General features: G+C 48.4%; 2 protein-coding genes across 2 annotated transcripts in view; one reads left to right on the top strand and one right to left on the bottom strand.

Annotated features, from left to right (window-relative positions):
- LOC139232500 (ADAMTS-like protein 2) overlaps window positions 1-21,911 on the top strand; it is a 126,403-nt gene that overhangs the window by 18,953 nt on the left and 85,539 nt on the right. Inside the window, exons 4-5 of the mRNA XM_070862809.1 lie at window positions 16,253-16,331; window positions 21,783-21,885. Of these exons, the coding sequence (XP_070718910.1) occupies window positions 16,253-16,331; window positions 21,783-21,885 (182 nt within the window). The remainder of the gene's footprint in view (window positions 1-16,252; window positions 16,332-21,782; window positions 21,886-21,911) is intronic.
- The window catches only part of LOC139232498 (protein myomaker-like), a 179,625-nt gene that overhangs the window by 119,911 nt on the left and 37,803 nt on the right, over window positions 1-21,911 (bottom strand). The gene's annotated exons all lie outside the window — the stretch shown is intronic.

Raw genomic sequence — 21,911 nt, 5'->3', positions numbered from 1 at the left:
GGCCTCTCCTTCCCCCCCCCCCCCCCCCCCCCCGCCGTCGGGAATGGCTGCCTCAGCTTCTGAGGCGTCCTGCAGCCTTCTCACTGCCTCCCCCCCCCCCCGCCGTCAGGAACGACTGCCTCCTCCTCCCTGCCTTCCCCCCCCCCCCCCCCCCCCCGCCGTCAGGAACGACTGCCTCCCCCCCGCCGCGGTCGATCAGGCCCTCACTCCCTCCCTGCCTCCCCCCCCCGCCGTCGGGAACGGCTGTCTCCTCCTCCCTGCCTCCCCCCTGCTGTGGTCGGTCGGGCCCTCCCGTTCGCGGGAACGACGCCACACCGCTGAGCTGACTTTAAGGCTTCCACCTCAAGTGGAAGGCTGCACAAATGCCTGCTTACTGCCTACCTGCCCCTCCCTCCCTCCCATTCGCGGGAAGGACGCCACACCGCTGAGCTGACTGAACCTGCCTGAAGCACTTTCACACAGTTAGGAAGATGGTTTATTTAATCTTTTCTTTGCTTATAAAGGTTGGATTTATTTGTATAATATTTTTATAAGTATAAATAAGGATTTATTGTAGCATTTAATGACTTCCCTTCCCCCCCCCCCCCAACCTCGTTCCGGACGCCTAATTTGTAACCTGCGCCTGATTTTTTTTAATGTGTAGACAAGGTTTTTTCAGTTCTACAAAAATCTTCACTTGCTCCATTCTAAGTTAGTTTAGAGTACGTTTTCACTGTGGAAACTTTGAAATCAGGCGTCAGTGGCCGGACACGCCCCCTTTTGAAGAGAAAATTCTGTTTCAAAGTGAAACTGTTCTATCTGACTAGAACTGCAGAAAAGAAAATGTGGAGAATTGCAATTTCTAAGATAGTCCGTTCTCCACCAGTTGCTCCTTTTTTAAAAAAAAAAAAAAAAAATCAGGAGCAAATCATGTGGAAACTTGGGGCCTATATCCTTAATTTCCCTTGTTAGCCACGGTTGAGCCAACTTCCCCGTTTTTATTTTTACTCCAGACAGGGATGTATAATTGCTGAAGTTCATTCATGTGATCTTTAAATGTTTGCCATTGCTTATCCACCGTCAACCCTTTAAGTATCCTTTGCCAGTCTAGTCTAGCCAATTCACGCCTCATAATGTTGAAGTTATCTTTCCTTAAGTTCAGGACCTGAGTTTCTGAATTAACTGTCACACTCCATCTTAAAGAATTCTACCATATTATGGTCACTCTTCCCCAAGAGGCTTCGCACAACAAGATTGCTAATTTGTCCCTTCTTATTACACATCACCCAGTCTAGGGTGGCCAGCTCTCTAGTTGGTTCCTCGACATATTGGTCCAGAAAACCATCCCTAACACACTCCAGGAAATCCTCCTCCACCGCATTGCTTCCAGTTTGGTTAGCCCAATGAATATGTAGATTAAAGTCTCCCATGATAACTGCTGTACCTTTATTGCACACATCCCTTATTTCTTTGTTGCTGTCCCCAACCTCACTATTACTGTTTGGTGGTCTACACAACTCCCACTAGCGTTTTTCTGCCCTTTGGTATTCCGCAGCTCCACCTATACCGATTCCACATCATCCAAGCTAATGTCCCTCCTTACTATTGCATTAATATCCTCTTTAACCAGCAATGCCACCCCGTCTCCTTTTCCTCTGTCTATCCTTCCTAACTGTTGAATATCCCTGGATGTTAAGTTCCCAGACTTGGTCACCCTGGAGCTTAAAATGTTGGGTATAACCAATTTTTTTTTTTGCTTTTGTCCCACATTTCAAAGTTTTTATTCTCGCTAGTCCTCCCACACCATGCATCTCCTGCCAGTGGACAGCTCGGTGGCCAACTCCTACATCTCTTGCAGTGCCAACATTCAGCTCACCCCATAATGATATAAAAGGGCAGTCTGGGGTGACTTGCCCACTGATTATTCCCTTTCCTTTACTCAGTGCCTCATCCTGGAAGGGTCACCCATATCATGAGGTCAATTTAGAGGGCATGGTTAAATGCAATATTTTAATGACTTTCAAGACCCAGCAAAACCATCTGCGATCTATACTTGTGCAGATGTAGTGTATATAGAATGTTTTTCCCTCCGTGCAATTAATCTATTGTTTCCAAAATTATTATTGCTTTCACAAGTACACATGTAAATGTTGTGTATACTTTCTGCTGCTTTCCTTCCAACCTGCCTGCCTCTCACTGTCTGGGAACCCCCCCCCTGAAAAATATCGCGCAGAAGGTGGCCATTCGGACCATTGAAAATAAAAACATAAGAAATGGGAATAGGCCACCTGGCCCCTCGAGCCAGCTCTGCCATTTAATAAGATCATTGATCTGATCATGGACTTGGCTCTCCTTCTCTGCCCACTCCCCATAACCCTTCACTCCCTTATCACTCAAATCTGTCTCTCTGCCTTATATATTCAATGACCCTGCCTCCACAGCTTTCTGGGGCAGAGAATTCCATAGATTTACAATCCTCAGAGGACATTCCTCCTCATCTCAGTTTTAAATGGGCGGCCTGTTATTCTGAGAATATGTCCCTTGGTTTTAGTTTCCCCTGTGAGTGGAAATATCCTCTCTGCATCCACCTTGTCGAGCCTGTGTGTGTGAACTTTGTGTTTCATGCACAAAGACCCCCAGGTCCCTCTGTACTGCAGCACTTCAATTTTTCTCCCTTTAAATTATAATTTACTTTTTTTTTTTCTGACTAAGTGGATAACCTCACATATTTTCCCACATTATACTCCATCTGCCAAAAGATTGCCCACTCACTTAGCCTGCCTATATCCCTTTGCAGATTTTTTTTTTTGGTTCTCCTCACAATTTGCTTTCCCACCCATCTTTGCATCATCAGCAAACTTGGCTACATTACACTCTCTATCCCTTCATCCAAGTCATTAATATACATTGTAAATAGTTGAGGACCCAGCATCAATCCCTGCAGCACCCCACTAGTCACTGTTTGCCAACCAGAAAATGACCCATTTATCCTGACTTTTTTTTGTTAGTTAGCCAATCCCTTCTCCATGCTAATATATTACCCCCAACCCCATAAACTTTTATCTTGTGCAGTAACCTTTTATGTGGCACCTTATCGAATGCCTTCTGGAAGTCCAAATCCACCACATCCACTGGTTCCCCCTTATCCACCTTGCTTGTTACATCCTCAGAACTCCAACAAATTTGTCAAACACAATTTCCCTTTCATAAAACTATGCTGACTCTGCTTGATTGAATTATGCTTTTCCAAATGTCCTGCTACTGCTTCCTTAATGGACTCTAGCATTTTCCCAAAAACAGATGTTAGGCTAACTGGTCTAGTTTCCTGCTTTTGTCTGCCTCCCTTTTTTTTTTTTAAATAGGGGCCTTCCATTTGCAGTTTTCCAATCTGCTGGGACTGCCCCAGAATCCAGGGAATTTTGGTAGATTACAACCAATGCATCCACTATCTCTGCAGCCACTTGTTATAAGACCCTGGAATGTAAGCCATCAGGTCCAGGTGATTTGTCTGCCTTTAGTCCCATTATTGTACCGAGTGCTACTTCATTGGTGATAGTGATTGTATTAAGTTCCTCCCTCCCTATAGCCCTTGATTATCCACTATTGAGATGTTTTTAGTGTCTTCTACTGTGAAGACTGATACAAAATACTCAGTCTGTCAGTTCTCCATTATTAATTCCCCAGTCTCCTCCTCCTCGGGGACCAACATTTACTTTATCCACTCATTTTTTTTTTTCCTTTTTTACGTACCTGTAGAAACTCTTACTATGTGTTTTTATATTTTGTGCTAGTTTATTTTCATTATCTATCTTCCCTCTATCATTTTTGTCGTTCTTTGCTGGCTTTCAAAAGTTTCCCAATCATTTGGCCTCCCATTAGTCTTGGCCACATTGTATGCCATTGTTCAATTTGATACCATCCCTTATTTCCTGAGCCACGGATGGTTATCCCTTCTTAGTCTTTCCTTCTCATTGGGATATATTTTTGTTAGTTATGGAATATCTCCTTAAATGTCTGCCACTGCTCATCAACCATCCCAAACTTTAATCGATTTTCCTAGTACACTTTAGCCAACTCTGCCTTATACCTTTTTTTTGTAGTCTCCTTTTTATTTAAGCTTAGGACGCTGGTTTGAGATCCAACTTTCTTGCCCTCCAACTGAAATTGAAATTCAACCATGTTATGGTCACTCATTCCTGGAGGATCCTTTACTACGAGATCATTTATTAATCCTGTTATGTATTAATAAAGAGTCTGACTAGATACTGTGAGCTCAAAGTAAAGTGTGACCTTAGTCTTTTATTGCAGGTCTCCAGAGTGCCTCTCCAGCCTGAGACCTCCAGTACCAGTGCTCCCAAGGGATTGTGGGATCCCTTGGGACTCCAGGGGATGAGCCCTCTGGTGGCTACACAAGGTATATACAGGTTTACACATAACAAATCCTGTCTCATTACACAGTCCCAGATTTATAAGAGCCTGCTCCCTGGTTGGTTCCGCTACGTACTGTTCAAGGAAACTATCCCGGATACACTCTATGAACTCCTCCTCAAAAATACTGTTGTGTATCTGTAAAGCATGCACTCCCATGTTCCGCCACCAGGGAGCTCATCCCCTGAAGTCCCAAGGGATCCCAGCATCCCTTGGGAGCACTGTATATAAGCTGGCCCCTAAGGACCTGTTCCTCACTCTGGAGTGTCTTATTAAAGACTGAGGTCACTGTTACTTTAACCTCCCTGTGTGCAGTCTCATCTGTGTTAGCAACACAATAACTTCACTTCCCCACCCCCCCCAACCCCTCCCCAAAAGTCAAAGTGAAAACTATTTACAAGGTGAGTCGGTCGGGAGCCTTTCTTTCCCTGGTGGACCGCCTCGGTACAAATGTCTGTTCTGGTGTGTTGGCTGTGCCCTCGCTGGCGTGTTGATCCTGCAGGGCTGCTAGGTGAGCCTGGCCTTGCTGGACTGTTGGGCATGCTTGGTTCGATTTCCTGGTTCAGCATGGTGTCGTTGATCCTTTGGGTGTGTGTTGTGGGCTCAAAAGGTGATGTCTGCTGTGGGTTGTTCAGGGCAGTCTGTGAACTGCAGCCTCGTTTGGTCCAGGTGCTTTCTGCAAATTTCTAGTTTGACTACAAACACCCTATTCCCTTCTTTAGCTATCACTGTGCCCACGATCCACTTGGGACCATGTCCATAGTTTAGCACATACACAGGGTCATTCAGATCAATTTCCCGTGACAGTGGCGCGACCATCGTTTACATTTTGTTGCTGCCGCCTGTTCTCTACCTGATCATGCAGGTTGGAGTGAACCAGCGAGAGTCTGGTTTTAAGTGTCGTTTTCATGAGTAGTTCAGCTTGGGGCAACCCTGTGAGCGAGTGGGGTCTTGTGCGGTAGCTGAGCAGTACTCGGGACAGACAGGTTTGGAGTGAGCCTTCTGTGACTCGTTTAGGCTGTTTGATGGTTTGTACTGCCCGCTCTGCCTGCCCATTGGAGGCTGGTTTAAACAGGGCCGAGGTGACCTGTTTGATCCCATTGCGGGTCATGAATTCTTTAAATTCGGCACTGGTGAAACATGGCCCGTTGTCACTGACCAGTATGTCAGGCAGGCTGTGGGTGGCAAACATGGCCCTCAGGCTTTCAATGGTGGCGGTGATGGTGCTTCCCGACATTATTTCACATTCAATCCATTTTGAAAAAGCATCCACCACCACCACCAGGAACATTTTACCGAGAAACTGGCCCGCATAGTCGCCATGGATCCTTGACCATGGTCTTGAGAGCCAGGACCACAAACTTAGTGGTACCTCTCTGGGCGCGTTGCTCAACTGAGCACATACGCTGCATTGCCGTACACAGGACTCTAAGTCAGAGTTGATACGGGTAGCTACCACACGTGGGATCTGGCTATCGCTTTCATTATTACTATACCTGGGTGTGTGCTGTGTGGAGATCCGAGATGAACGTCTCCCTGCCCTTTTTTGGTAGCACTACGCGGTTACCCCACAACAGGCAGTCTGCCTGAATGGACAGCTCGTCCTTTCGCTGCTGGAATGGCTCTTGCATTTCAACGGGGATGCTGGCCCAGCTCCCATGAAGTACAGTTTTTTTTACGAGGGACAGCAGAGGATCTTGGCTGGTCCAAGTCCTAATCTGGCGGGCTGTGACAGGTGATTTATCATTTTCAAACGCTTCCATGACAATCAACAAGTCTGCGGGCTGCGCCACCATCAACAAGTTTGCAGGCTGCACCATTTCCACCCCCGTGGTGGGCAATGGTAGCCGACAGAGCATCCGCACAGTTCTCAGTGCCTGGCCTGTGGCGGATGGTTATAGTTATACGTTGAGCGCGAGTGCCCACCTTTGTATGTGGGCTGAGGCATTAGTATTTGTTCCCTTGTTTTCGCTGAAAACAAGAATGTGAGGGGCTTGTGATCGGTTTCCAGCTCAAATTTGAGGCCAAACGGGTACTGATGCATTTTCTTTACCCTGAACACACATGCTAATGCCTCTTTCTCAATCATGCTAAAGGCCCTCTTCGCTTTCGACAAGCTCCTGGAAGCATGGGCAACAGGTTGCAACTTCCCCTCAACGTTGGCTTGTTGTAATACACACCTGATTCCGTACGACGATGCGTCACATGCTAGCACAAGTTTTTTTTATACGGGTTATACAATACAAGCAGCTTGTTGGAGCATAAAATGTTACTGGCTTTCTCAAAAGCAATTACTTGTTTTTTTTTTTTCCCATACCCAGTTCTCATCTTTGCGCAATAACATGTGTAGGGGCTCTAAAAGGGTGCTTAACCCCGGTAGGAAGTTACCAAAATAGTTGAGTCCCAGGAACGACCGCAGCTCCGTGACGTTCTGTGGCCTGGGCACGTTCCTGATAGCCTTTGCCTTGGCGTCTGTGGGCCGAATGCCATCCGCCACAATCTTTCTCCCCAAAAACTCCTGTTGCCATGAAGACACATTTCGACCTCTTCAGCCGCAGTCCGACGCGATCCAATCGCTGGAGGACCTCCTCCAGGTTTTGTAGGTGCTCGGTGGTGTCCCGACCTGTGACCAATATGCCATCTTGAAAGACCACGGTGTGTGGTACTGACTTGAGTAGGCTCTCCATGTTTCTTTGGAAGATTGTTGCGGTGGACCGAATTCCAAACTGGCATCTGTTGTAGATGAACAGTCCCTTGTGCGTGTTGATGCAGTTGAGGCCCTCCAGCTCCTGTGTCATGTAGGCCGAAGTCAGGTCGAGCTTGGTGAACGTCTTGCCTCCTGCCAGCGTCGCAAATAGGTCGTCTGCCTTAGGTAGCGGGTATTGATCCTGTAGCCAGAAACGATTAATAGTTACTTTATAATCGCTGCAAATCCTGATCGTACTATCACTCTTGAGTACTGGAACAATTGGGCTGGCCCACTCACTGAATTCCACTGGGGAGATGATACCCTCGCATTGCAGCCTGTCCAACTTGATTTCCACTCCCTCATGTGAGGTACCGCTTGCATCTTGTGGTGAATGGGTCGTGCCTCTGGCACCAAGTGCATCTGCACCTTCGCCCCGGAAAAGTTTCCAATGCTGGCTCAAAAAGGGAAGGAAATTTGTTAAGAACCTGGGTACATGAGGCCTCATCGACATCTGATAGTGCTCGGATGTCATCCCAGTTCCAGCAGATTTTGCCCAGCCAGCTCCTTCCAAGCAGTGTGGGGCCATCGCCTGGGACAATCTAGAGTGGCAGTTCGTGCACCGTGCCCTCGTAGGTGACCTTGACCATGGTGCTGCCCAGGACAGTGATCAGCTCTTTGGTGTATATTCTCAGTTTTGTGTGGATGGGGCTCAGGGCTGGTCTGAATGCCTTGTTGCTCCACAGTCTCTCAAACATCTTTTTACTCATGATGGATTGGCTAGCACCAGTGTCCAGTTCCATGGCTATGGGTAAGCCATTCAATTTTACGTTTAGCATTATAGGTGGACATTTTGTCAATGTGTGCACCCCGTGTACTTCAGCATCTGCCTCCTTTGAGGCTCGAAATTGCTTTGATCCACCATGGACCAATCTTCCTCTGCCATGTGGTGGTTAGCAGGTTTTGCAGAGCTTGCAGCTCGTTTGCAAGCTTGTTGGAGGTGCCCTATTGTTCCACAGCTCTTGCAAACATACCCTTTGAAGTGGCATGAATAGGCTGAATGGAAACTGCCAATGCCAACAAGGTGTGAATTGCCTTGCATTCATCCTTTGTTGGGGACTGAGTCATCTGGGTCATCTGAGGCCTGCTGGCAGTTGCAGATTCGTGGGTTCTGCCCTGTACATTTCTGCTCGCAAACACAGTTCCAGTTAATTTATGAACCCTGCTAGCACTTTTGTGCTGAGATTTGTTTGGTGTTATCACAGGTGTTATAAACGCCTGTGCTATCGCAGTGGCCTTACTGAGGGTCGGTGTCTCTACAGTCAAAAGTTTTTGTAAGATGGTCTCGTGGCCAATCCCAGTACAAAAAAGTCTGAGCATTTGCTCCGGGTAGCCATCAAACTCACATTGTCCTGCAAGTCGCCTTAGCTCGGTGACGTAGCTCACCACTTCCTGACCTTCAGATTGCTGGCACATGTAGAACCGATACCTCACCATCAGCACGTTCTCCCTCGGATTAAGAAGCTCCAGAACCAGTGTTCACAGCTCCTCATACGACTTATCTGTGGGTTTCACTGGAGCCAAAAGATTGTTCTTGAGGCTGTAGGTCAGTACCCTGCAGACTGTGAGGAGGACCGCTCTCCTTTTTGCAGCGCTTCCTTCTCCGTCCAGCTCGTTGTCTACAAAGTACTGGTCTAGTCATTCGACATAAGCTTCCCAGTCCTCACCCTCTGAGAACTTCTCCAGGATGCCCACAGTTTGCTGCATCTTTGCGTTGACTTGGTATTCTCGTCGCCAGTTATTGTGTTCCTAACAGATGAGGCTGCACACAGGGAGGTTAAAGTAACAGTGACCTCAGTCTTTAATAAGACACTTCAGAGTGAGGAACCGGCCTTGGGGGCCGGCTTATATACAGTGCTCCCAAGGGATGCTAGGATCCCTTGGGACTACAGGACAGGAGCTCCCTGGTGGCGGAACATGGGAGTGCATGCTTTACAGATACCTTGGACAAATCAAATTGGCCAATCAATATGAAGATTAAAATCGCCCATGATTATTGCCGTTCCTTTATTTTTTACAAGCCTCCATTATTGATTTATACTTTATCCAACTGTGTAGCTACTGTTAGGGGGCCTATAGACTACGCCCACCATATTATTCCTTATCTCCACCCAAACGGATTCTACATCTTGATCTTCTGAGCCAATATTGTTTCTCACTAACTCACTGATCTCATCCTTAACAGTGCTACCCCACCTCCTTTTCCTTTCTGTCTGTCCTTCCAATTTGTCAAATACCTATGAATATTTAGTTCCCAGTCCTGGTCACCTTGTAACCATCAACCATGTCTCTAATAGCTATCAGATCATGCCCATTTGTGCTGTCAACTCACCCCCGCCCCCCCCACCCCTTGCCCAGAGTAGCTATCTCCCTCCCTACTTTTAATATTCACCTCGAACTCTTTTTCTGAACCATATTCATCCCGACTTTCCTATTCTCCCCTTTTTCCTGTGATTTTTTTTTTTTTTTTTTAAGTTCATTCGGGGATGCGGGTGTCACTGGCAAGCCCAGTATTGCCCTTGAGAAGGTGTTGGCGAGCCGCTGCCTTGAACCTCTGCAGTCTGTGTGGTGAAGGTGCTCCCACATTGCTGTTGGGGAGGGTGTTTCAGGATTTTGACCCAGCGGCGATGAAGGAACGGTGATATATTTCCAAGTCAGGATGGTGGGTAACTTGGAGGGGATCTTGCAGGTGATGGTGTTCCTTTGTTCGCTGTCCTTGTCCTTCTACATGATAGAGATTGCGGGTTTGGGGGTTGCTGTCGAAGAAGCCATTGTGAGCTGCTGCAGTGCATTTTCTACGTGGTACACACTGCAGCCATGGTGTGCTGGTGGTGGAGGGTGTGAATATTGAAGATGGTGGATGGGGTGCCACTCAAGCATGCTGCTTTGTCCTGGATGGTGTCTAGTTTCTTGAGTATTGGAGCTGTAATCATCCAGGCAACTGGAGAGTATTCCATCACACTCCCGACTTGTTCCTTGTAGATGGTGGAAAAGCTTTGGAAATCAGTAGGTGAGACACTCGCTGCAGAATACCCAGCCTCTGACATGCTTTTGTTGCCACAGTATTTATGTGGCTGGTCCAGTTTGAGTTTCTGGTCAATGGTAACGTCCCAGTGGTGGTTATTAACTGGATTTGAATTGTCCTGCTTTTTGTGGACAGGACATTACTGGGCAGTTTTCCACATTGTTTGCTAGATGCCAGTGTTACAGCTGTACTGCAACCTAGAGGCACGGCTAGTTCTGGAGCAGATGTCTTCAGCACGACAGCCGGGATGTTGTCAGGTCCCATAGCCTTTGCTGTATTCGGTGCACTTCTTGATCACGTGGAGAGAATCGAATTGGCTCAGGACTGGTGTTAATTAATTTTCTTTTGCTGTGTAAAGTACTTTAAGATAACTTTCAGTAAATGAGCAGAGCTATAGAAATACAAAGGGGGCGAAATTGCTCATTTCTTAAAGCCTGTTACCAGCCACGCTGTGGAATGCAATGGCTGTCGCTTTCTTGTGTAATGGCTGCCATCTTTTTTTTAATTCTGCTGCTGCAGTGACCCGCTCATTCCCTCTCCCCCCTCCCCTCCCCAAAACCGTTCCGCTGCTGCCGATCTGCCATAAGAGCGCTGTTTTCCCCCCACCACCGATGGTGAAATACCGCTGAAAAAATCTTGCTCCTGCCGTACGGTGCCAAAAGCCTTTTTCTGCTGGTGCAGTGAGGCTGTTGTCCTTGTAAAATGGTGCAGCTCCCATTAAAGGGGAGGACCTACTGCCATTGCCACCACGTTTTTTTGTTGGCCGACTGCTATGTCGGGCCGACATTTATGACCCGGGTTCAGCTCGGCTGCCTGGCACCCCCTCTTGGGTGCCAAGCCACAGGCCCGGCCAAAACCCTCCCGGGTGGCCCAGTGGACCAGACTTACAATCGTGCACACTCTCCCCTTTTTAAGTGAAGGGGCGAGCTGTGGTGACGTGGCAGTGATGTCATCAGCACTACGCTGATGACTGACAGTGGTGGCCACTCCGCCTGCCCCAACTTCTGCCCTTCGTGTGAACTTCTGCTTACTACTTCATAACCACCTCATTATGACTGACTATCAGTCCTCCAGGGAAAAAAAAGCCAAAGAGCAGAATTTTGCTCGAGGCCACTGCACCACCACATACGACACATGATGCGGACGCATACAGATGCTCTCCCCAATGACCCACCGCTCTCTCCAACGGTCCTCCGCTCTCTCTCTAACGACACCTTCCCCCCGCCCCCCAGCGCTCCGAAATTACCCGGACACCCTACTCTATCGCCAATGGCTGCCCCACAAACCCCCCCCCCCCCCAACCTTCCTCCCTGTTATGTATGCAATAAAGGTACTAACAGTACTGTTTGACTGAACAAGGTACAACCATGGCTCTGCTTTATTACGGCCCAAAGTGCCTGACTCTCAAAATGGCTGACCTTTTATTCCAGAGCAACACCATGTGCATGCTGCTCAGTGGCCTCCAACAATGACACCATCTGGTGGTCTATGTGGGGAACAGGGATAATTGGGAGGGCGCTACATGGGAAACATGACTTATGGAACTGTGTAACATAAGCATTCACACCCTCAGCACTGACCCACCAACAATCTCAATGTACTGACTCGCGCCCACATCTCACAGCTTGCACACAATAACAGCTATTCAACTATGTCAAGCACATCATGCAAACACATTGCTCCACACTTACTCACACACTTCTTTCTCTTGCAGGCTAAGATGGCTCCCAGCAGGAGGGGACAAGCTGACATCCAACCACTGTCTGTGCTGGAAAATGGTGCTGCAGCTTATTGGGTGTGAGGTGGTGGGCGTCGTGGCCACTGGCGACATTACCCCCCTTGGGGACAACAACGGTATGTTCATCTCTACTCCTTCTCGCGTCCCACTACCCCCTCACCCCACAAGTGTTTTGTACTTTCCAGCTAATCATGCTGTATGCATGCATTTCCCCTTCCTCACCTTCAGTCAACTGTTGTGCCTTTATGCTTTCAGATAATCAGCAAGCACCTGAGCTGCCTGTCCGAGGGCACCATAGAAACCTAAGCGGGAGAAGATAAGGAGGAAGAACACACCGCATCACTGTCTCTCCTGCAGGCACCAGCTCAGATTCTGGTGCTGCGTGTTCTTTAGAGGCTAGAATAGTAGCAGGATCTGCACAGGGTGAGGCACCCTGGATGAGTGGGCTGCAGCAAGGCCAGGGGGGAAAAGGGTTACTCAGGGGCCAGCTCCCAGAGGGTGAGTTTGCCCGCGGATTCTGCTGTACAGGACTCTGATGAGGACCTCAATGGGGAGGCCTTTAGAAGAAGGGTGATGAGCATGCACACGGAGGTGATTGGTGCAAAGGAAAGGGTGTCCGAGAGCCTCGGCAATGATGAGCATGGAGGAGTCCGCCTCCAACATTGCACATGGCACTGTGCACACCATGGAGCCCATCATTTCCAGTCTGCAAAGGATGCTAGACTCCCAGGGTAATCTGGCAGCTTCCATTGCAGCACCGGCTGAAGCAACGCAACGTCTTGGTGCTGTAATGAAGTCTATCCATGGTGGCATCCAATCTGACATGCAGTCTCAGCTTGATGCCACGCAAGCTCTGACTGCTGCCGCTGTGACTCGCTTTCACAGTGCCTCAGCAGGCCAACAATCTGTGCTCCAACAGATTGCTAGGGATGCTGAGGTTCTACCCTGAGTGGGTCAGTGGAGCAGGAACCTGCTGTGTCCTCTCGGGATGACCACACTCCTGCTCCTGTTACAGCCACTCCACCATTGCCCTTGTCGCTGCCTGTCATCCAGCCAGCTCAGACTGCTGCTGCCTATGCTGAGGTCGTGCAGTCTACAGCTGGGCCTTCCAGGCCCAGAGCTGGCTGAGGGTGTCCTGCAAGGCCATCTAAAGCCTCCCACTTGGACACTCAGCAGCCTTCCAACAGCCCTGTTGCAGCCTCTGGGCCAACACTTCATAAGGGCACTAGAGAAGGCAAAGGTGAGAGGCACTAAGGGATTGCACAAGGGTGAATAATATTTTTGTTGTAAATATGTGTTCACTGATTATTGATAAATTTATTCATTCAGTTTGCATTCTTTTGTGGTGTCTCATTTCAGCTTTGTGCTATGAAAAGGCCTGTGACAGGGATGAAATGATGGATGTGGTGAGCGAGGGGGATCTGGGATTTAATTCATTTGAACCGCAGTCTGATGAGGATGTCATGGACTGCAATCCCTGGTGGCAAGGGCTGGGCCTTCATGATGGCCAAATTGTGGAGCATGTAACGGACCACCATGAAATGGGATACCAGCTCAGCCGAGTGCTGGAGGGCTTCTCCCAAGCGGTCAAGGCAGCGGAACCGTTGCTTGAGCACCCCGATGGTCTGCTCGATTATGTTCCTGGTGGCAGCATGGCTCTCATTGAGTGCCTGGCAGGAGAGTTGGGGTTGCAGAGGGTAGTAATGAGCCAGGTGGAGAGCAGATAGCCCTTGTCTCTGACCAGCCAGCTGTGAGCTTAACGTGGTGGCTCATCATGGGCGGTCCCTCGAAATGAGGATGACTTGCCTCCACGCTAAGGTGTTTCAATGAAGGACCCGAACTACATCCTCGAGGGTGGAAGATACCTGTGCATGGATTTTTTTTTTTTAAACCGTTGAACACCAGGCACCACACGAGCTGGGTCTTGGTCCAGTGGCAACGATTACCCAAGATGACTGGAGACCTGCTCTGCTGCACGGACCTAGTGTGCACACATCGCCGTGTGGGCTGGCCCGTGATGCCCCTGGCCCCGAACTCACGCCTCTCCTGGGCCCCGATCACGTCACTGTGCAATCTCTCGCCGCTCCTTTGTCCTGATCTCACCGCTCCTGCTGTATCTGCCTACGCTCCAACCACCAACCTGGGCACTGACATCACTTCGTTGGCGTTGCCCTCCTGCACCAGCTCGCGCTGCTCCCGAGGCTTCCACGCTGCTACCAAGGCCTCCACGTGGTGGCTGGAAGAGTGCTGGCACACTGGCCTGGTGCAAGATGAAGGCATCATGGCGGCTGCTGCCATAATAGCGAGCATTGACATTGAGGTTTCATTGTCTATAGTCGCACACAAACTGCACTAAATGAGCGGTAGCCTTTGTGATTACAGAAGATCTCAGGATTGTTATGCAATGCCTGCAAAGCCATGTGGGTGCAGTCAGTGGTGCCCTGCACCATGGAGAATCTCGCTATCCGGGCAAAGCCACGTGCATGCTCGTCCTGCTTCTCTGGTAATGGGGGAACGAGATATAGTTCCTACTGCAAAGTGTCTGTGTCCTCTCAGATGCAGCAATGAACTGAGATGTTAGCTATATCTCCTGTTGCATATTGGAAGGATCAGCTGGCGAAGACATTGAGTGTGACAGTGACCTTGGCTGCCACAGAGAGCCGTGGTTGCCCTGATCTGAGGCTGGTTGCAGGAGATGGCAGCATTCTTTGACCACCTTCTTGGTGAAGCGGAGCCTTCTAATGCACTGCTCCTCGCTTAATTGGAGGTAGAAGTGCTCTCTGAATACCCTGAGGGTAAGGCCTCCTGTTGAGAGCCCTGATGTCACTCTTCCTCCCTCTGGCCACATGCTCCAGTCTTTCTCGCTGCCTCTGCTCTCTCCGCCGTAGATCCTGGAGGGCGAGGTCAACTTCTAGTACAGCCCCCAGTAATGTAACCAAGTGTAGCAGTTTGATTTGATTTTCTTAATAAATGTAGCTACTTTTTAGTTGCCACAACACTCCTGACGCTCAATCTTGAAATGATAGTGCAACAGTCTCATTCTGTGAAAGTGACAAAGCACTGAAACTCCACTAACCCACTGCTGCAACTCATTTCAGATGATCCCTTTTAAATTATGTCCCTGGAGCTGGCTTCCTGGTGCTTTGCACCAGCTCTCCCTATTGCTGTTTCCTCCAGGTGCTAAGGTAGATAGCAACAATCAATTTCACAGATTGGGTGGACAGTGAGCTTTGCACATTCTCTGTCACAATCCCACAATCCACCTGGCGTTGAGACTCCTAGTGATAACTGTTAATGGTGGCATTATTGGAGAGGGAGGGGGAATTTGCTGTGCAGTGCAGGATTCGCCTCACCCTAGTGATAATGCTCTAGTGCCCCGTTGATGCCAACGGGAGGTGCTAAGGTACTGAATTTTTTCCCCCTAAATATTTGAGTCATAACAATGTCCTGCATAAGTTAGCCTTATATCAGATTGCCATTGATATATAAGTAGGCACTCGTGTTACTGGTCAGAACATGCATAATTATGACAAATCAGTGAAATATTAAGGTAAAATGGGATTCTTTTCTTGGGGCAGAGTAGCACTGGAACAGGACTACTGCCTCTAACCCCGCCACCCCCCCCCACACACACACCACCACCCATCAACTCTCTCCTCACCCTGATTTATTTCCCAGAGTTAGGGGTCCTTAGTGATGCAGGAAAGGATCCCAGCAGAATTCTCTCAATCAATTGATAGCCCACCATTTAGCCAAAGGGGTGGTAGAGCCTGGACAAAGAATCTCAGCCATTGTTTTGTAGGAGTTTAGCCACTAATGAAGGGCGAGGAGGCTGATGCTAGGCTCTTTCTCCATCAGAAGACTTTGGGAGCTTCACCACCACCACCACCCTGGGCCTATTGCCACCATCCACCAGGCGAAGTAGTAACTGGGGGACAGGTGGTGCTGGGCAGGGAGGACAGGCCTCCGCCATTGTCAGCATTCACATGTGGCAAGCAGGGATGGGGTGACTGGTGGTGGTTCCATTGGGGTTTGGGCAGGGAGATGGCACTCGACCTCACTGGCCCATTTTCTTGCTGTAATTTGCCCCAATGATCGCCAAAGAAAATCCAGCCCATGGTCTGAAATCTTTCAGCGTTTGATGGAAAGGAGAGCTGAGAATTCCTTTAACTCTTCCTGTGAATGATTTTTACATAAATGTAAATTATACAAATTTGTATTCTCTTGTAAATTTAATCAGTTTATTTTGACGATATTTTATGGAAGAAACAATAAAGATACAAATTTATTGACCACAAAATACTTGAATATAATAAATGTTGTGTGTTTTATTTAGCAGAAGGATAGCAATGATGGGAACTGATAACCAGACTTGTACAGGCACTTCTAAAAGATATCAGCTGTGCAATATACAGGTCAGTGGAACCACGCACTTGCTGCTATAATATAGCTTAGCTACTAGGGTAAGGTCAAAATATATGGGAACATTTAATGGATGCAAGTGCACCACTTGGGAAACAACTGATGGCTGGGAATGTGCTACTGAGAACAGACAATGTTTAGGAATGTACCCTAGAGTAACAGACAGAAATTTATCTTGGGTGGTATGGAATATGCCACCCGTTGCACTCCCTGCTGGACTTTCACTTCCATTGTCTTCAATAGAACCAAATATCAAGTGGGGCGTATAACAGGCATCCAATGCAATTCCACTCCAGACCAATTTCTTGAGGGTGCTACATGGGGAATGCACTACGTGGGGGATAGCAATAACTGGGAGGGCACTACATGACTAGAACTGTGTCATAAGCATTTGTGCCTCCCGTTAGCAGGGGTACTAATGCAGCACAAATGAGTTACCAGGCGTGGTGCTGTTAACAACCCTGCTATATTGGGTGGAAGTTCAGCAGTGGCACTATGGCTATGCGCCCCGATCTCCTGTGCCCGGAGATCGTGATGTCATCGCCACATGCATCATCCTGTTAGCGCCCCAGCTCCGAAATTCACTTTCTCCTCCTGCAGCAGCGCCAGGTGAAAACACCAACTGCAGGCGGCGCAGTTCATGTGGCTGGCTGCTATTGGGGTGAAAATTAAAGGCGAGGTGGCTGAGTGGGAAAAAATACGTACCTTGTTGGCGCTGCTGATCCAGTTTCTTCGAGGGTCCTGGTTACTCTGCGCAAGTGCCAGGCTGATCATGTTGCACCCCTGCTCCATGGTGGTCCAGGTAGGTCCCTCTTTACTTTGTAAAGGTGGCAGCGTGGGCCCTTCCTTTTAAGTGAGGGAAGTGCCCCTCAGACGCGGCAGCACTGCTGAGGTGTCCATCACATTATCGCCCCAGGAGCGCTCCACTTCCTTTTGGGGGCGGTAACCCAAATTTTTGGAGAGGGGCAAGACTTCAGTGCCTGGCAATGTTGAACACCACTTGGAAGAAGTACTGTGGGTAGCAAGGACACCAAATATACTCTGGGTGGGGGACTTCAATGTCCATCAGCAACATTAGCTCAGTAGCACCACTACTGACAGAGCTGGTTGAGTCCTGAAGGACATAGCTGCCGTACTGGGCCTGCAGCTGATGGTGAGAACCAACACTAGGGGGAAAAACCTACTTGATCTCGTCCTCGCCAATCTAGCTATCACAGATGCATCTGTCCATGACAGTATTGGTAGCACTGACCACCATGCTGTCCTTGTGGAGACTAAGTCCTGTCTTCACACTGAGGACACCCTCCATTGTGTTGTGTGGCACTACCACCATGCTAAATGGAAACGGATCCAGCAGCTCAAAACTGGGCATCCATGAAGCGCTGTGGGCCATTAGCAGCAGAATTATATTCCACCGCAATCTAACTTCTTGGCCCTGCATATCCCTCACTACCTTGACCATCAAGCCAGGGAACCAACCCTGGTTCAATGAGGAGTGCAGAAGAACATACCAGGAGTAGCATCAGGTGTACCTTAAAATGAGGTGCAACCTGGGGAAGCAGCAACACTGGACTACATGCATGCTAAACCATGGAAGCAGCATGTTATAGACCGAGCTAAGCGATCCCACAACCAATGGATCTTTTGCCACATCCAGTGAATGGTGGAGGGCCATTTAAACAGGAGAGTGATAGAGTTCAGGAAGATATAGACAAGCTGGTGAAATGGGCAGACATGTGGCAGATGAAAATTAATGCAGAAAAGTGTGAAATGATGCATTTTTGGTAGAAAGAATGAGGAGAGGACATATAAACTAAATAATACAATCCTAAAGGGGGTGCACGAACAGAGACCTGGGGGTATGTGTGCATAAATCATTGAAGGTGGCAGAGCTGGTTGAGAAAGGAGTTAGAAACGCTTGAGGGATTCTGGGTTTCATAAGTAGAGGTATAAGAGTACAAAAGTGGCAGTTATGATGAACCTGTGTAAAACAGTAGTTTGACCCCAACTGGAGTACTGTGTCCAAGGATATCAAGGCCTTGAAGATGCAGAAAAGATTTTCAAGAAAGATTCCAAGAATGAGACTTCAGTTACGTTGAGAAACTGGGGTTGTTCTCCTTGCAGCAAAGAAGATTTGATAGAGGTGCTCAAAATCATGAGGGGCCTGGACAGAGTAGACAGAGAAACTAGATAAAGAAACTGTTCCCATTGGCGGAAGGGTTGAGAACCAGAGGACACAGATTCAAGGTGATTGGCAAAAGAACTAAAGGCGACGTAAGTTTTTTTTTAACACAATGAGTGGTTGGGATCTGGAATGCATTGCCTGAAATGGTGCTGGAGGTAGACTCAATTTTATGTTTCAAAAGGGAGTTGGATAAGGGGTTAAAAATTGCAGGGCTACGGGGAAGGGTAGGAGAGTGGGACTAGCTGAGAGTCGGCATGGGCTCGACGGACCAATGGACGCCTTCCGTGCTGTAACCATTCTATGACTTTTCTTTTTTATTAACTGACCAGAGGAGGTGGCTCCATGAATGTCCCCATCCTCAAATGAGGGGGCAGCCCAGCACACCAGTGCAAAATACAAGGCTGAAGTGTTTGCAACCATCTTCAGCCAGAAGTGCTGAATGGATGATCCATCGTGGCCTCCTGCTGAGGTCCCCACCATCACAGAAGCCAGTCTTCAGTCAATTTAATTCACTCCACATAATGTCAAGAAAGGGCTGATACAGCAAGACTATAGATCCTGACTATCCCAGCTGTATTGCTGCACACGGGCACAGACAGCTTCATTTGAGGAGTTGCGAATGGAACTGAACACTGCAATCATCAGCAAACATCTCCACTTCTGACCTTATGGAGGAAGCACTGAAGACTTGTGCTCCAGAACTAGCCGTGCCTCTAGCTAAGTGGTTCCAGTATATCTACAATGCTGGCACCTACATGACAATATGGAGAACTGCTCAGGTATGTCCTGTCCACAAAGCAGGACAAATCCAATTACCACCCATTAGTTTACTCTGTCATCAGCAAAGTGATGGAAGGTGTTGTCAGCAGTGCTATTAAGCGGCACTTACCAATAACCTACTCACCGACGCTCCGTTTGGGTTCCACCAGGACCACTTGGCTCCAGACCTCATTACAGCCTTGGTCCAAACATGGACAGAAGAGCTAAATTCCAGAGGGGAGGTGAGTGACTGCCCTGGACATCAAGGCAGCATTTGACCGAGTGTGGCATCAAGGAAACCTCGTAAAATGGGAAGGGGGGGTGGGGAGGGGAGGGGAAACTCTCCACTGGCTGGAGTCATACCTAGCAAAAAGGAAGGTGGTTGTTGGTCAATCATCCCAGCCCCAGGACATCACTGCAGGAGTTTCTCCAGGCAGAGTTCTAGGCCCAACCATCTTCAGTTGCTTCTGTCATAAGATCAGAAGTGGAAATGTTCGCTGATGATTTCAGTGTTCAGTTCCATTTGCAACTCAAATAATGAAGCAGTCTGTGCCTGTGTGCAGCAAGATCTGGATGACATTCAAGCTTGGGCTGATAAATGGCAAGTAACACTCGTGCCACACAAGTGCCAGGCAATCACTATCTCCAACAGTGTCTAATCACCGTCCAACGGCATTATCATCGCCAAATCCTCCACCACTAACATCCTGAGGGGTCACCATTGACCAGAAACTTAACTGGACCAGCCACATAACTACTGTAGTTACAAGAGCAGGTCAGAAGCTGGGTATTCTGCAGGGGTGCATTTATTTGTACCAACTGAATTGCAGCCATTTTCTGGCTCTCATCACATGACCTATTGCTGATTGGTCCCCTTGGAGGATAAGCCGTACCCTATAGTTTCTCTAGAATGTGTAAATTGAACCGCCCAGCCTAACATTGTAACATGATCCATTTGGACTTCAGAAGTCAAAGGTTCCATCCATCCCCCAGCCGAAGTCCCTCCTTACCCCAGCGCAAGTGCATCCCTCTTCCAGCCTAAGTCCCTTATCCAAGCACATGACCTTACCCCACTTCCCCCCCCCCCCCCCGGCGTCCTTGCCATAGATGAGACATTGTGTGCGAATTCGGGTTTATTGGGTATGAAGTGTCAATGTCATGACTTCTGGATTTCATCCACTCCAACAATGTCTGGTGTGGGTGTAAAGGGGGTTAGAAGAATACGAGTTGTCTCTGTCTCTATGTCCTCCCCCTCCCCCCAAAAATTCTCTCTTTTTCTCTCTTGCTCACGCGCATGTGCAGAAGCACAAATAGTCACTCCAATTCTGCAGCGAGTGACTTTCCTCCTGACTCCCCCAAGCCTTTCCACCATGTACAAGGGTCAAGTTAGGAAAATGATGTAATATGCTCCACTTGCCTGGATGAGTGCAGCTCCAACAACACTCAGGAAGCTCAACACCATCCTTGACAAGCAGCCTGCTTATTTGGCACCCCATCCACCATCCTCAACATTCACTCCCTCTGGCCAACCATGACTGCAGTGTGTGCCATCTACAAAATGCACTGCAGCAACTCACCAAGGCTTCTTTGACAGCACCTCCCAAATCCACAACCTAGAAGGACAAGGGCAGTAGGCACATGGGAACACCATCACCTCCAAATTCCCCTTGAAGTTACACACCATCCTGACTTGGAAATATATCAGCTGTTCCTTCATCGCCGCTGGGTCAAAGTCCTGGAACTCCCTAACAGCGCTGTGGGAATACTTTCACCACACGAACTACAGCGTTTCAAGAAGGCAGCTCACCACCACCTGCTCTAGGGCAATTCGGAACGGGAATAAATGCTGGCCTCGCCAGTGACTCCCACACCCCGGAATGTTGTTTTTTAAAAAAAAAACACACATTCTGCTCTCCGCTTTCCCCATCTCTTTCCACCTCCAAACTGTTGCTCCTATGGTGTTCTGCTCCACACACTCGCCCCAGAAGCACTGCTGTTAGCTTCTCCCCACTCCTCCCAAACTCCCCTGCTCTTTGCATTCACCTGAGGGCAAACAGGACTCTGGTTTATAATCTCATAACCTCATCAAAAAGATAGTACCTCTGACAGTGCAGCACTCCCTTGGTTCAGCACTTAAGTGTCAGCCTAGATTTGGTGCTCAAGTCCTGAGGGGTGAGCAGCTGAAAGCAATAGGCAGGTTGGTTGAATCAGATTCTCCTATCTCCTGACTGATGGCAAACTTTCACAGCACTATCCAGACTGTTCCCTCAACTTGCATAATACTATTTAGACTAATTACTCCCATTCTGTAAAATGCTGACTCCATGTGCTACCAATTAAAGAAGGAAAGAGCTTTCATTTAGCAACACATTTAGGATGGTCCAAACTGCTTCACAGCCAATGAATTGCTTTTGAAGTATAATCGCTGTTATGTAGCAAATATGGCAGCCAATCAGACATAACAAATTTCAATTCAATCTATCTCTATTATCTGTTGCAGGAGTGCCCAGCTAACACAAGGAGTTTCCGCGATGAACAGTGTTCATCCTTTAACTCCCGTATTTATAATGGAAGGACTTACAAGTGGAAACCATTATATCCAGGTGAGGAGTGAAGAACCTGTTGCACT

The sequence above is a fragment of the Pristiophorus japonicus genome, chromosome 20 (assembly GCF_044704955.1).
Source record: "Pristiophorus japonicus isolate sPriJap1 chromosome 20, sPriJap1.hap1, whole genome shotgun sequence".
Taxonomy (NCBI): Eukaryota; Metazoa; Chordata; class Chondrichthyes; family Pristiophoridae; genus Pristiophorus; species Pristiophorus japonicus.
Note: the sequence above shows the minus strand (reverse complement) of the source record. Positions and strands in the feature narration are given on the sequence as shown.